Source organism: Watersipora subatra, chromosome 9 (assembly GCF_963576615.1).
Source record: "Watersipora subatra chromosome 9, tzWatSuba1.1, whole genome shotgun sequence".
Classification (NCBI taxonomy): Eukaryota; Metazoa; Bryozoa; class Gymnolaemata; order Cheilostomatida; family Watersiporidae; genus Watersipora; species Watersipora subatra.
Genome location: NC_088716.1, coordinates 44,283,030 through 44,297,785, shown reverse-complemented (window position 1 = coordinate 44,297,785; position 14,756 = coordinate 44,283,030). Strand labels below are relative to the sequence as shown.

Below are 14,756 nucleotides of genomic sequence, written 5' to 3'. Positions count from 1 at the left end.
CGTAAGACAACCCCTTCTGGTTACGTAACAGCAATAAATTTAGACTTTATAAATGCAATGAGCCTAGCTACATACGAGAAGTTGAGAACAAAAATACTATTGTTAGCACATAGCCATCAATATGTTACTATTGCAGCTAAAGTTTAAAATTTTCCATCCGTTGAAAGACTATCCGTTCGAGTAATTTGAAACAATTTGTCTAATTGAGCAGGAAATAGTCACAGTGACTAACAAGAGTCATTTTCAAGGGACAATATTTATAAACCTCCGGCCTGCGCGTAAAGGAATAAGCGAGCGCTCTTATTGTAATTCAAGTACAAGCTCAGTTGTTTAGGATCGCATGCATATACAGCGATCAATTGCAGTATTTTTATTTGTGAACGCTCTGGAACTTATATGGGCGGGCGGTTCTTAAGAACCAGCGCTATGAAAATGCACAATAAAATCATGGTAGCCGGTATTCGCCAGTGTACATTATATGTACTTGTAGGCTATATATATTTTTTGTAATTAATAAGTTTTTAGAATTAGTTTTGCTAGCAGTATTTATATAAAACAGTTACCAAATGAATAGCCGCCGAGTTACTTTATAATTATTTGAACAAAACCGCTACATACAAATGCTTTACAAATCGTTTCGAGACGTTATTGGTTGTAGTCCCTTAATCCCCGCCCATAGTAGAGAGGTGTAATATTCGCCATCCCGAAGATGCTGTGACCCTCGTGCGGATATTGCTTGTAGTATGGCTACATCTATTCGCATATTGTAAGTTCTGTTGTTTTAGGCTTAACAACAACAACACATACTTTCAATATAAGTAAAAACACGAATATTTAAGGATATATTCTCTCCAAACATTAAAGCGTCGTCAAGGCAGGCGACTCCTAGAGGCTGGTTGTGCGCGTCAGGTGTCTAATCTAAAAATAGAGTATTCATAAACAATATTTTTGTTTTCTTGTTTATTTATCACGTAAAAAAGTTTGCATGCTACATATAATCGATGGATTGCGATTCATATGGCTAATGTCAAAAGTTGCGTTGTTCCATTTTGTAGTGGCACATGTAGGCCAACTAGCTAGACTGTTGTTTAATGAAGTTTGGAACACTTGGTAAAACTCGCACAACAACTATTATTGCTATTGCATGCTTTTTGAAAATGGCATACACTGAAAAATACGTTTGCAAACCATTGCAATTGGTCAGCATACCTCGCTTGTCAATTTTCTATTGCAACTTATCTTTTTTGGTCATATGCTTGTCAAGCGAATCATATGACTGTATATTTTATGGGGTGATTTTTATCTCTGAAACTATTACGTTTATCTGGTTGAGCTAGTAAAGCTGTGGTTTCATCAAAACTGTACCTTGTTCTTTTGTTGGTATAATAGTAGATGTTAAATACGTGCACTCACCAATAAATCCACAAGGGAAAAGCCTCGTCTGCCGTTTGTCACATGCTTATATAACTTTCGTAGTCATCTACATAGTTGACTCCTATAGGCCCACGTACTTGCGGTGCGACCTCTCAATACCGAACTGGCATACGTAACCTAAGTTCCTGCAATACGAGTGGGCACGAGGCAGACACACGCATATACAACATGCATTTTCTTTTTCAAGTTGGTTAAACAGGCGTCACGCCAAACGCAACCAACAAGCACAAAAACCTGAACACATTTAGGGAAGATTTTGCAAATAAAAGGAACGTACCTTTTATTTGTGATTGCTCCTTTGGGAGGTGTCGGAACTCTTCCTTAAACACAACCTGGTTCTCCCGGTTCAGGAATCTTCACCGAAATTATCGGCGTCCATCAGGTCTTCATTGGCGACCTCATCGAAACGCATCATCACCTGGAAACTGGTACTTACGGTTCAGGAGTTAACTTCCTCCCTCAGCCTCAGTGTCCATAATCGGATCTCCCTGATCCTCCTCACTTGTAGTGTCACTGCCAGAACCTGTAGAATTAGCCTCGCCGAAGCTTGGCCCCTTAGGCAGTGCATGAAGCAAAGCCTCCATACTCTCACTTTCGTGAGAGTCTCTGTGAACCGGCTCCCTGTCCAGTTCACTACCACTGGCAGTCACAGGTATCTCCTGCTCCTTCTGCACAGTGTCCACCTCCGTCTCAATAACCTCTACCTCTATAGCCTCAACCTCATCGAACCAATCCTTATGTGCTCTAGGGTCCGAGTCATTGGTTTCATTGGCATCACTGATGTTGCCATCAGTGCCACCCTCTGTCTTACTGCCTCCGAGAACCTCGGTTGCAGCAGCCCTACTAGTTGGCGCGTCCTGACGCTTGCCCGTGTTGCCACTTGCACTCGCCGGTTTGCCTCTAGTGCTCTACCTCCGATCGCAGAGCCTGATACCTTCTGGGTAAGCTCGTGTAAGCTAGCCAAGGCATCGTACATCTGACGATCTGCCGCTACCTGTCGACGAAGGTCGTCTTCCTCCTCCTCTAGCTTAGCTATAGCTCTGTTGTAGGCAGCCAAGGCCTCCGCTTTCCTCATGTTGATGTCAGCCCGCTTGGCATCAACTTCTTCCTGGGACATAAAATCAGATCTTATGTTATCCAGGAACGACTGAACTTTATCGACCACAGGTCGCCTTACCTTGGAATTACCTGCCGCAGCCGCGTAGCTGGTGCCACGGTTGGCTACCTTAGGCTTAGGCGCTGCCAAGGCCTCGTCAGAGCTGGTGTTGGCTCTCTCGTCAGAGCCAATCTTTGTTCTCCTTTCCTCCGGCAGTTTCCTTCCCTTTCGGGTGAAGGAGGCCCCTCCAGATGGACACTGAGTCATCAGGTGTCCCACCTCACCACAGTAACTGCAGACTGAAACCGTGCACTCCTTTGACCAGTGCCCCTTACCACCACACTTCCTACAATAGTTGCTAGGGCAATCAATTGCATAGTGATCCCTGGAACAACCACAAAACCAGCAAAACAATCTACCTTCATTGCCATATATCTGTCTGGCCTTTCCCTTAGACTTCTTAGTCTCCTTGCCGACTTGGTCGGTACTCCTAGCTGGTCGGCTTTTGTGGCCATCCGCTCTGTTCCTGTCTCCAGGCCGCTCCCCGTCTCCGGGTCCTCCTCCACCAGAGGCAACAGACATCAGCACTGATATATATAACTCAGTAAAGTATCTGAAAACGTAGTATACAAGCATAAGCGTTATGGAACATAGTCGGGATAACGACTGCTTATTTGGATTGGTTAAATCCACACATATATTCTGATTTTACCACCAAATTTCGGAGCTATTGTTAGACCCGAATTATTATACCAATCAGTAGGTATTTCTCCTTTTTCTATAACCTTTTCAGTGAGCATTTTACCAAGCTCTTTCCTAGCCTGAGATCTCAACCCAGCTGCAATTGATCTTGGGGAATACAACCTGACGGGTTCCGCCTCACCTCTCGATGTGATGGAAAACATACCAGGCGTAACATCCAAGCCTTCAAAAGCCTTAGGAAATTTCTGAATAGGATCGAAATTAATCCGTACACATACCATTAATGACAGCGAGTAAATTAAGATTTTTAAGTTCTGTCATTCCTAAAAGGTTGCATCTAGAACCTTCCAACACATATACAGGAGCATCGGTAGTACGATATGAGCTCTCTATATTTACTCTACTGAATCCAAGAACTTTTAGACTTGAGCCATCAGCACCATTAAGGTGTTGATCTGACTCTTTCAAATTTAAACCAAGTTCACTTGATGTCTGAACAGTCAAAGTAGAAACATCAGCACCTGTATCAAATGTGAAATCAACTTCACTACCATTTACCTTCAAGGTCCTTACTATTTTATTATCTAGTCATTTAGGACCTGCAGATGAAAACCTTACACTTCTACTTGGGAAGTGGGAACGTGTACTACGGCTATCTCTTTTATCAGGGCTTTTGCCCCTACTCTGGTCACTTTCCCTGCTACTACTTCTGTTGTTGCAGTGTCTATATTCACCTTTCCGAGTATTCTCGGCGCCCTCTTTCTTACAGTCAATACTAGTATGACCTTTCCTATTGCATATAAAACATCTAGCTGCAGGGCAACTACGTAGCCTATGATCTCTACTACCACAGTTGTAGCATTCATCATCACTCTTAGGTGAGTGTCCATCCTTAGACTTAACACGCCAATTGCGGTTATATCTATCAACGCTAGAGTCTCTTGAAGACTTGCTAGAGTCTCTATACCTGCTCCTACGATCATATCTAGGAGATTCGTAACCTGAATTCCTACTCCATTTTCTAGAGTATTTATTTTTAGACCCTTCATCATAATAACTTTTACGTTGCCTTGGTGAAATTCTGTTAATTTCACCATTTTCGCAAGCACTTGAATCAGAACTTGAATAGCGACTGGCTCCTCTTACTTTAGATTTATTTCTAGGAGCTTTTGTCGAAATTTCCGAAACACTAAGTTCGCTAGTATTATATCTAGCGTTTTCCAATATGGCGTCAGATTCTCGCGCGAGTTTTCTGGCCCTCAAAGTATCCGTTAGAATTTTCCAATTCAACTCCGTTTGCTGCATTAAATGCCTACGTAAAGAACCTTCTCGCAAGCCATTAACAGCTATTGCAAGAGCAAATTCTTTCCTTACGTCTTCATTACCACCAAAATTAACGTTTCTACTGAGTTTTTCAACTCGTAGTAAATAATCACTTTCCTTTTCACAAGCAGTTTGTGAAACAGTAACAAATCTCATTGTTTTAACGTAAACCGTTTCATCAGTACCATAAATAGTAACTAAATGAGCTATTGCCTCATTGTAAGTAGAATTTTCATCCAACATACGAAAACCAACAGATCTTAAAGCATCTCTACCATCACTACCTATTGCGTGTAATAACGCAAGAAGTTTCGTGCGGCCACTAAATTTATGGTTGCCGTCTTCATCCTTGCCCATTCTCATACTAACCATTTCTCCGACAATTTGAAAACTATCAAACCATCTTTTCCATGAACCATTAACGTCACCACTATCCAATTTTAACGAAGAAAACTCATTAAAATTAAATGCCATAATTGACGTGTAACACAACACGAACACTACACCAGTGTTAAAAGCACCACTAAATTTCACCGAACACCACTGCACCGTAAACACTAAATTTCCCTTGGCACCATAACGTCTAAACACTAAATTCCACTGAACACCACTACACCGTAAACACTAAACTTCACTGAACTCCACAAACACTAAACTTCACTGAACACCACTACACCGTAAACACTAAACTTCACTGAACACCACAAACACTAAACTTCACTGAACACCACTACACCGTAAACACTAAATTTCACTGAGCACTACAACACTGTAAACACGGAAACCACACACGAAACACTTACCACGAGGTATAGAACCTGTAAAACACTGAACACAATTATCACAGCACAAATCACTTTTAACAACCACGCATCGGCGATCCTGCCGACTGCGCCATGTTAAATACGTGCACTCACCAATAAATCCACAAGGGAAAAGCCTCGTCTGCCGTTTGTCACATGCTTATATAACTTTCGTAGTCATCCATATAGTTGACTCCTATAGGCCCACGTACTTGCGGTGCGACCTCTCAATACCGAACTGGCATGCGTAACCTAAGTTCCTGCAATACGAGTGGGCACGAGGCAGACACGCATATACAACAGTAGAAATTATATGAATAACTGACTAAACTAACACAATCCTCTAGTTTAGAGTAAACTTAGCTCTAAAGATGGGAAATAGAATTCATTAAACTCACAAATTTTGGTAGTTTATTGAAGCAGCTCAGCAAGCTGGAACCGGCATTTTGAAGCGAGTTTGCAGTCACAGTTTCCTAATCAAAACTGGTTTAGTGTCCATGCTGGCAAAAATTATGCAACACAATTGGTGGGTAAAAACACTTGCCATAATGCATTCTACAAACCACAAAGCATCCAACCATTATGTCGGCTTTGCAAGTCTGCAAAAGGCATAGGATGCAATGCATCCGATGCATACATGCAGCTGATAAAAACCTAATTCAGTGGTTTGTTAGAAAATTGTGTCCATACAAAACACTCACCTATTAAAGACATAGTTGGTAATGAGTACACGATATCCCTTTTTACTACTAATCATAGGCTTTTTAGGAAAACCATGTGTGGTTTTCGGGATATATTAGTCTCTGAAATCTCTAGAACTAAGCCCAGTTAAAAAACCTTTGGGTGAAGCTACAAAGTTTCAAACATAAATGATATAGCCCTATTAAACGATAGCGGTTTCAGTACATTCTGCTGACCTAGTTCTATTTTATGGGGCGATATGAGTTACTGAAGCTGGTTACATGCATGTCTTAACAAAGTATGGAGCATCATTAGTGCAACGTTCTAAACTCAAGGGCCACCAACTCCAGGTGTACAGAGATTAATAAACACGTCTGCTTGCGGAGTCAGACTTCTTTTTCAAAAGGAATTCACACAAGTTTTTGAACTTATGCATTTGCCAGTGTTTTGGTGTAGCTTTTCAATGTGTGTGTAATCTAATCTGTAGACGCCAAGTTTCCTCGGTACTCAGAGAGTGCAGGGTACAGTTGAATACAGCCCGCACCATTCACTCTTCTTATGCTCTAAACAAAAAGAAACCAGGCTCGCTTGACAAATCAGTGTCCACAAAAGGGTAGGTGAAGTTAAAAAAATTGTCTACTGTGTATTTTCACTTTGAAATTTTTATGCAAATGGTAATAGTGTAGCGTAAGATGTTACATCGTAAGTTGGCATAGCAAAGAAATTTAAATGCAGCTTGTTTACATTGATAGTATTTGTTGCACAGTTGAAAACAAATTTTTTTTTATTAATAAAAAATATAACAACAATAATAGTTATCATTTTCATTGGTTCTCTTCTGCAATCTTTTTGCTAGCTTGATAGGTGCATATGTGTTTCGTTTTGTAGGGTCAGCTTATATCGTGGGTTTTTTGTACTGGCTTGATTTTGACACTTTTTGATGTTCTCGTGGGAAACATAAAAAATCGGAAACATCTTTGAAGTTTCACATTGTTTTTTGGATTAATTTCTGCAGGTGCGGTGTATTGCAGATACAAATGAAAAGCAAAATGACATGTTTCCTTTCCTTATTAGCTCTTAGCTTTTAACGATTGCATTTTATTAAACACTAGTAGTACACTGGCAGTCTGGTGCATCACAAGAGATCATTCGCTGTAATAACTATATGCACAATTATTACCGAATATGGTACAGTGATGGATTAGTGCAGGTGTTAAAGTTGGTTTTCAAGCTGAATGTTGGAGTTCGAATCCCATATCATGCATTTTTTCCGACTAACCACACATGATTTTGGACGAATGAACACGACTCTTATTATAGTAAAGTTTTGTCTTTTAGATATCGCAGAGCTGCTTTTAACCACGCAATGGCAACCCTCTTAAATATCGTTTTAAAACCTTCGAGGCCGATTCAACTCTATGAGTTGGTATGAATTTATTGTTTTACAGGTCCGAGCGAGATGAGCTATTGGGAGCTGCTGCTGAAGTTGCTGCTTCAATGAAAGGAATTGAGGAGGAAGCTTTTAAGGATATTTCAAACCAGCTCTCAGCTCTGGACAACCTTGTAGTTGAGCGTGTTGCTTCTAGGACTATATCAACAGTTCCGTAAGTCAATTCTAACATCGAGCTCCATAATACTTACAGTGTCCTAATTGTTGGTTCAAGATGGATACAGTTAGAGATGACAAAAATTGAAATGCAGTAAATGAATTATCTCTCTGTTAGCTTCTATAGCTCGGAGGTTCAGAGTTTTGTGAATCTGTGAGCCACCCAAATAGTTATTTGTGTATATTACATGAAATACATGTACAGTCATACCTTGACTGTACCACAATTGCACCTGGTGGTACAGTCGTGGTTGTATGTGTATAGTTGTGAGCAAAGGTTTTGAGGCTTCTTTGGCCAGCCATTGTCTTTACAAATCTTAGCTTATCAATGCTGTAAAGGTCTGGCCAGTTTTTTGAAGGATTTTAACTTTTGAGAAGCTTAGAATTATCTTCGAAAAACAAACTGGTATAGTAGGCTTGAAGTTTTTGTTGCACCTTATATTTCTTGTAGTTTCTTATACTGGTTACACGTTGTATTTCTGATAGCGTCTTATACTGGTTACACCTTGTATTTCTTATAGTGTCCTATACTGGTTACACCTTATATTTCTTGTAGTGTCTTATACTGGTTACACCTTATATTTCCGGTAATGTCTTATACTGGTTACACCTTATATTTCTGATAGTGTCTTATACTGGTTTCACCTTATATTTCTGGTAGTGTCTTATGCTGGTTACACCTTATATTTCTGGTAGTGTCTTATACTGGTTACACCTTGTATTTCTTGTAGTGTCTTATACTGGTTGAACCTTATATTTTTTGTAGTGCCTTATACTGGTTACACCTTATATTTCTGGTAATGTCTTATACTGGTTACACCTTATATTTCTGGTAATGTCTTATACTGGTTACACCTTATATTTCTGGTAGTGTCTTATACTTGTTTGTTGTAGGAAACCTGTACAAAAGACATTTAATAAAGGAAAGCAACTGACAACAGTGGGTAGTTTTTTGCTTTGGAAATATACAATTAAAGGGTGTACAAACTTATGAATGTTAGATTATGATAGCTACTAGTATACTGTACTGATGTTTAGTGTGGGATGCTATGGCGTAGTTTGTTATAGTACATATAGGCTGCTATATCGCAAGGTACTATAGCAAAGTCTGCTATTGGTTAGGTTGCGATAGAGTAGGTTGCTATAATTGAAGTTGCTATATTATATATATATATTGTAACTTGTATAGCTAGTTTGTATATATTGTATATACAATATATACAAGTTAGCTATATAAATTGTATATACAATATATACACGTATATTGTATATACATGTATTGTTAGATTATATATTTAGAATATATATAATTTGGAGAACTTTAAATTCAACTATAGCCACACCTTGGGATGGGTTGGTACACCTGATTTTTAAAAGGGGCAAGCTCATAGTATCAAAAATGTCATTCTCACAGTGTCAACCCTAACCTTTAAAGGTTGACTTGCAACAAAATTCACATTACAGTTATTTGGTATCAAAAGATTCGCCATGTCTTACTCTGTTGTGTAGTAGGTGCCAAATATGTGGGAATGTGATTAAAAGCTCTTAAAAGCTCAAAAACGAACAGAAAATCGCAGCGACACGAGACCGCCCTAGTTTGGATTCGTTTTCCAAAACGGCTAAAATGTGACGTATGTGTGGGAGATGGTTTATGTTTACACTTTCATGCATCCTTCCTTATTCGTCGAACTATTTTCCCAAATATACTTCACGCTTGCGATAAAAACCATGTCTATTGTTCTTACGCGTCTATTTTATCGGCATCGTAATTCTGCAACTTTGAGCACTGATATCTCAAAACATAGCATAAAAATATGTTTAATTTTTTAGACTTAGCTTGAACGATTGCATATCATCCTCTGATAAAAATGATGAGCCTTTTGGTCCGCTATGATGGTCAAAAAATGCTGTAGAAATTGTTCGCGCCATATAGCGGGAATTGCAAGTCACATGATCAGATAATGTTAGTTTCAGTTCAAGTTTGATCTATCGCAAATAGCAAACACGCTTTCTCATATTAAACTTGTTAATTTCAATTCGTCATAATGTCTAACGCGCCACATAGTGTTTGTGCAGCTGCCAAGCTGAGAAGCACCTTTTTTTTGGCCAAGAGCAGAGAAAAGACCAGACCTTCACCGGGCGTGGAGCAACTGGGTGAAGCTGGATGTGACAAACTTTATTTATTCGCCTGCTTACTCTTACCTTTGTTTTCGCCATTTCAAAGACGACATGTTTTCTAACCTGTTTGCATACTCCACATATCACCAAAGCACGTGAGTAATTTATTTTATGAACTACTTGTATTAGTAGCTGTAACTCGGGTTATTTTCTAGTATTCTCCTAATACCACTGTATTAATCTATACTTAATATAACAATATTAATGTCATTTAATTGTAATATGATATTATTAGTATTTTATCTTTTTAATTACGTGTATTATTCTTATTATAATAACAAAACTAATTCATACTGCATATCTATCTGTAAAACGTAATATATTAATATATAATTGATAAAATAATGTTATAAGTTTCACGATTAATTTCACCAAATTTCTTAACCCCACTCACTTATAGATATGTTATTTAAAATAGTTATTGTCATTTTCTGGTATCATCGTTAATAGCATATTAATATTATTAGATGATTATTATTAGTATTAGATGAAGAGTTTGTGCCAACCACTGAAGACTGGGAAGAGTTTGAGCGCTATGTTGGCCAGCGTCAAACGCTCTCCAATTACATGTAAGATAGAGCTGAACTAAACCAAACTTGACAAAATATAAAAAATATCCATAGAGTTATTACTCACATTTTATGTTAACAATATCATGGATTCTGATAAGGTTTTGTAAAATCTGTGTCATGATTGCATGGCTATATATTTATTCTTTTTCTGGTCAAGCAAATATGATATAATAACAGGAAATGATGTTGTACAAATCTTATTGCAAGTCAACTATTGTGTTGTGATTTCAGACCCGAGTCCTCCTTCAAAGAGGAGAAAATAATAGTAAGTGTGACAGCACTCCAGCGACTATTTCACTGTCACGTCTGCGCCCTCCCCTGCTCATTCACGATGGTGCGAGAAGGCAGATGGGTAGAGTTCAAGGTTGCATGTGCCTCCTGTCACCAATCGTACACTTAGGAAACAACTGCGAGGGTGAACAGAGCTCACGTCATCAACCCCCTGCTGGCAGCTGCATCACTCTTTTCTGGCGGATGCCTTACGCAGAACCTCCGTTTTCTGTCGCTCCTGAACATCGCAATACCAAGCCACAGCGTTTGCCTTTACCAACAAAGGGAATACTTACATGGTGTGAGTGTTAATATTTACCCATAAACTTGGAAAATGTGAGTAAAAGCTTGGCACACTAATTGAATAACGACATTTAGAAACAATTTTTTTCTTGAAATGAAAATATGTCATCCTTCAAGCGAAATATATTATAATTTAAAATTCTGATTCTTCATCATAATATAGCACAAAAAGGGGGAAGAGGATTCTACATTCTTAGACTAATGATACAAATTAATATAGGAGAATAATGAAGTTTTACAATATTTTAAAGTGTATTGCTGAGCAGTAGCCTACACCCTGCATAACGAGGGATTGATGGCAGCAATCGATTGGGAGCTTGATTTGGCAGGTGACGGTAGATGCGATAGTCCGGGGCATTGCGCACTATACAGGGCCTACACTATGATGGATCAGAGCTGCGGTTTAATAGTCAGCAGCCATCTTGTCAAGGTAAAACTTTGACAGTTTTTACTTCACAACCTGACAAAAACCCAAATTTTTTAGTAGTTATCAATACATAAACATGAAGTTGCTGATCTAGCTAAATAATTCATTCAAATAATGTGAAAGTGATTGTTGGTCGTAACTTTCTTTACTTTGCAGTCAACAGAGACCACCAGCTCTAACGCCATGGAGCTGGAAGGCTTCAAGCGATGCCAGTCCGATCTAATTTCCCACGGCCTGAGAGTGAGGTCCATTACAACGGATGTTGTTACAAAGGTTGTGTGCATACCGCAAGCTTGTGTTTTGGCTTATGCCGCAAATTCGTCGCGGTGAGCGACGGCCTCTACCTGCCTGCTTGGTGTCTAAGATTCGGGCTCTTTTCCCACCAACGGATGATGAAGAAGAGTTTGCAGACTTGTAAACAAGATTTGCGGCATTAGCCAAAACACAAGATTGCGGTATGCACACAACCTTTTCCGAGCATTTGGCGATGGTTCTCCAAATGAGAATAGATTATCTACCAAAACAATTATTGAAAAACAATAATTGCTGATCATCAAAATAATCTCGATCTTTATGTAATAAAATCATAAAACTAATACACTCTCTACTGTAGTAAGTGTACAAGCCAAATATAACAGTTCTCCTTTTGTTCCACGAGTTCAGAATATGTGTGTTCAACCGATGCATTAAATGCGTAACACAAGAATTGTAGATAATGCTGACACATTAGCATAGCTTTGGTGTTGTTGGCATTAAATGAAAATCCAACTCACTATGATATCGCAGGTAATTATTCCACCCCAACTCAAGGGGTGCAGGCGCTACAAGTTCGTCCACACCAGGATGCATACACAGGCATTCATGCTCCCCGCGGTCATGGAGAGGATGCACAAACTCAGCATCATGACAGCACAAACATTCAGGAAGAGATGGCATGTCTTGTCAGCGCTTGCAGACACACCACTCTGTAGCCGGTGGTATTAGCTCCTAAAGAAATGAAGAGATATGTCTATGCAACCATAGCTAATACATCAGGTCGATGTTAACCAACAGTATATCAGTGCAGCATTAGATTAAAATTGTTAATGTTGTCATTCGAGAAAAATCTGTAATTATTTTTTCGCAATATGAAGCGATAATTATCATTACTAAAATCATATATATAATAATATTCGTTCTATCACTCTCTAGCTAAAACTATTACTACTGGCTAGCTTGGCAAATAAGAGCTGGCTAGTGGCGGTGCTTACTTGCTGGGAGGTTTGATTCTGTTGAGGATCTTCTTCAGAGAGAGTGTCAGGCTCAAAACGCCAGGGTCTTAACTATTAAGAATTTGACATTTTTTTATGATCGCAACTCGGACATGTACACGTACGTTGAATCGTTGGACGGAATGGCCAAGCTGAAACTGTAAAGTAGCGAGCATCTATATTTGATACGGGGTCTTAGGTAAAACCCGAAGTGTTTCTCATAAACTATCGCTACGATAAGTTTTATATTGAGCTTTTTATTGGCCTTTCAATTCACGCGAGAACGTCACGTGACAAGACAATAACCAAAATCCGCGGATACGTCATCAAAATCAAGAGATTCCAATCTACGGCGGCTTTTCGTTTTTGAGCTTTTAAGAGCTTTTAATCACATTTCCACATATTTGGTACCTACTACACAACAGAGTAAGACATGGCGAATCTTTTGATACCAAATAACTGTAATGTGAATTTTTTTGCGAGTCAACCTTTAACAATAAGTTGGAGACAGTTGCTCCCTACGCAGACCACTTTTACGTTCGCTGCTGTTGTTTCTGGTTAGTTTTATGTTACACTTATAAAAAACTCTTTGGATTTATTCAGCATTCTCGTGTTCTTATGGTAGATTGTTTAGGTTGAAGTTCACTGACTTTTGAAATAAATATAATTAGCTTCAGTGCAGAGCATATATCTGGTCATTTCATAACATATTCTCCCTCTGTTTGTAACAGTATACCATGATTCTTTACCATTTCACTTAGCTGTATACATAGTTGTGTCACTAGTCAGGTATATACAGATGTGTACATACACAGGTAGAAGAAGAGCAAGTATCAGATGTCATTTCTAAATTGAAGACAGAAAATAGCAAGGATGCACAGACTGTGGTACGCCGACTATAAACTCATTTCTATGGATGCTAGGAAATGCTATCTGTAATTTGAAATAGCCTACTCATAAGATGGTATCTGGAAGATATAATTCTCGTGATCTCTGAGTATCTTCACGACATCATGAATTAGAGTAGAAACACTGTCAGTGCATAGCTAGATAAAACCTCTAAATTTATCATTTGATTTCGTTCATTTGATTTTAGTTTTGCACCTATTATAAACTAGTAGCTTTGGATCCACATTAATAAATGTGTAAAATCTAGAAGTTGCAATCTCAGGTATTTTCTTTCAGCAAGAGGGGACAATTCCTATATTTTTTTCTGGGTTTTCCTTTTGGTAAGCAACTCATTTAAATATTTGACTGCTGCATTACTCATTGCACCAAGTGCTACAGTACCACATGTTTTTTTTCATTCAGAAATCCGGTGTTTTGTTTTGGCTCTAGCTCTGTTGTTACTTGGCCTATCTAGCCCAAATTAACCATATATCATCCCTTTGAACAACAGAATACTTTCAATAAGCCCTGTCGAAAGTGACGTTTGGACAAACCAGATGATGCCGAATAGGAAAAAAAATTTTTAAACATAAAAGGCACCTTTCTGGGCTCTAGTTCATGTTTCACAAATCCTAGCTGTTTTACTTTGCTCTTAGAAGTGTTAAGATAACATTTAAAGCAGCTTGGAACAGCTAAAATAAATTAATGCAGAGTTATACAACGTAATATGAATATAAAACAAACCGGAAGTGGAGCTCTGGAAAAGTGTTAGATTGACTAACAAATAAGTTTGTATCGTTGGAAATATGATTAATGTTAACAGTTAATGATTAATATTAACAGAAAATTAACTAAAGTCAGATACAATGAGTTTTCTAACAAAGAGCAGGTTTGAATTTGATGTAAAAACATTGTAGCAACGACATAAAACACCTCGCAAAATGTAAGGCTTATAGTAAGGTTCTTGTTTATAGAAACAAATGGTTTCAGATCATCGACTTTTGCAAGACAGCATTATTTTCTATTGAGTAAAAAAGCAACATAGCGTTTCTTTTTAATATGGTATAGATGTATAGAAGTGTATAGTGTGTTGGAACTCGAGGTAGAAGTGTTGTCACAAAGTTTTGAAAGTGTTGATACATATTTAGAAAGCGTTTGCAACATCGCCATTAAATACGTGCTATTTTGCTGTTATCTATTCCTTTTACCACTATTAGTTAAAT

General features: G+C 38.5%; 1 protein-coding gene across 1 annotated transcript in view; it reads left to right on the top strand.

Annotated features, from left to right (window-relative positions):
- Positions 1 to 676: 676 nt before the first annotated feature.
- Positions 677 to 14,756, top strand: part of LOC137403751 (small ribosomal subunit protein mS31-like) — a 38,037-nt gene continuing 23,957 nt past the window's right edge. The window contains exons 1-5 of the mRNA XM_068089778.1: positions 677 to 766; positions 6,527 to 6,652; positions 7,488 to 7,643; positions 8,540 to 8,585; positions 13,461 to 13,532. Of these exons, the coding sequence (XP_067945879.1) occupies positions 744 to 766; positions 6,527 to 6,652; positions 7,488 to 7,643; positions 8,540 to 8,585; positions 13,461 to 13,532 (423 nt within the window). The 5' untranslated portion in view covers positions 677 to 743. The remainder of the gene's footprint in view (positions 767 to 6,526; positions 6,653 to 7,487; positions 7,644 to 8,539; positions 8,586 to 13,460; positions 13,533 to 14,756) is intronic.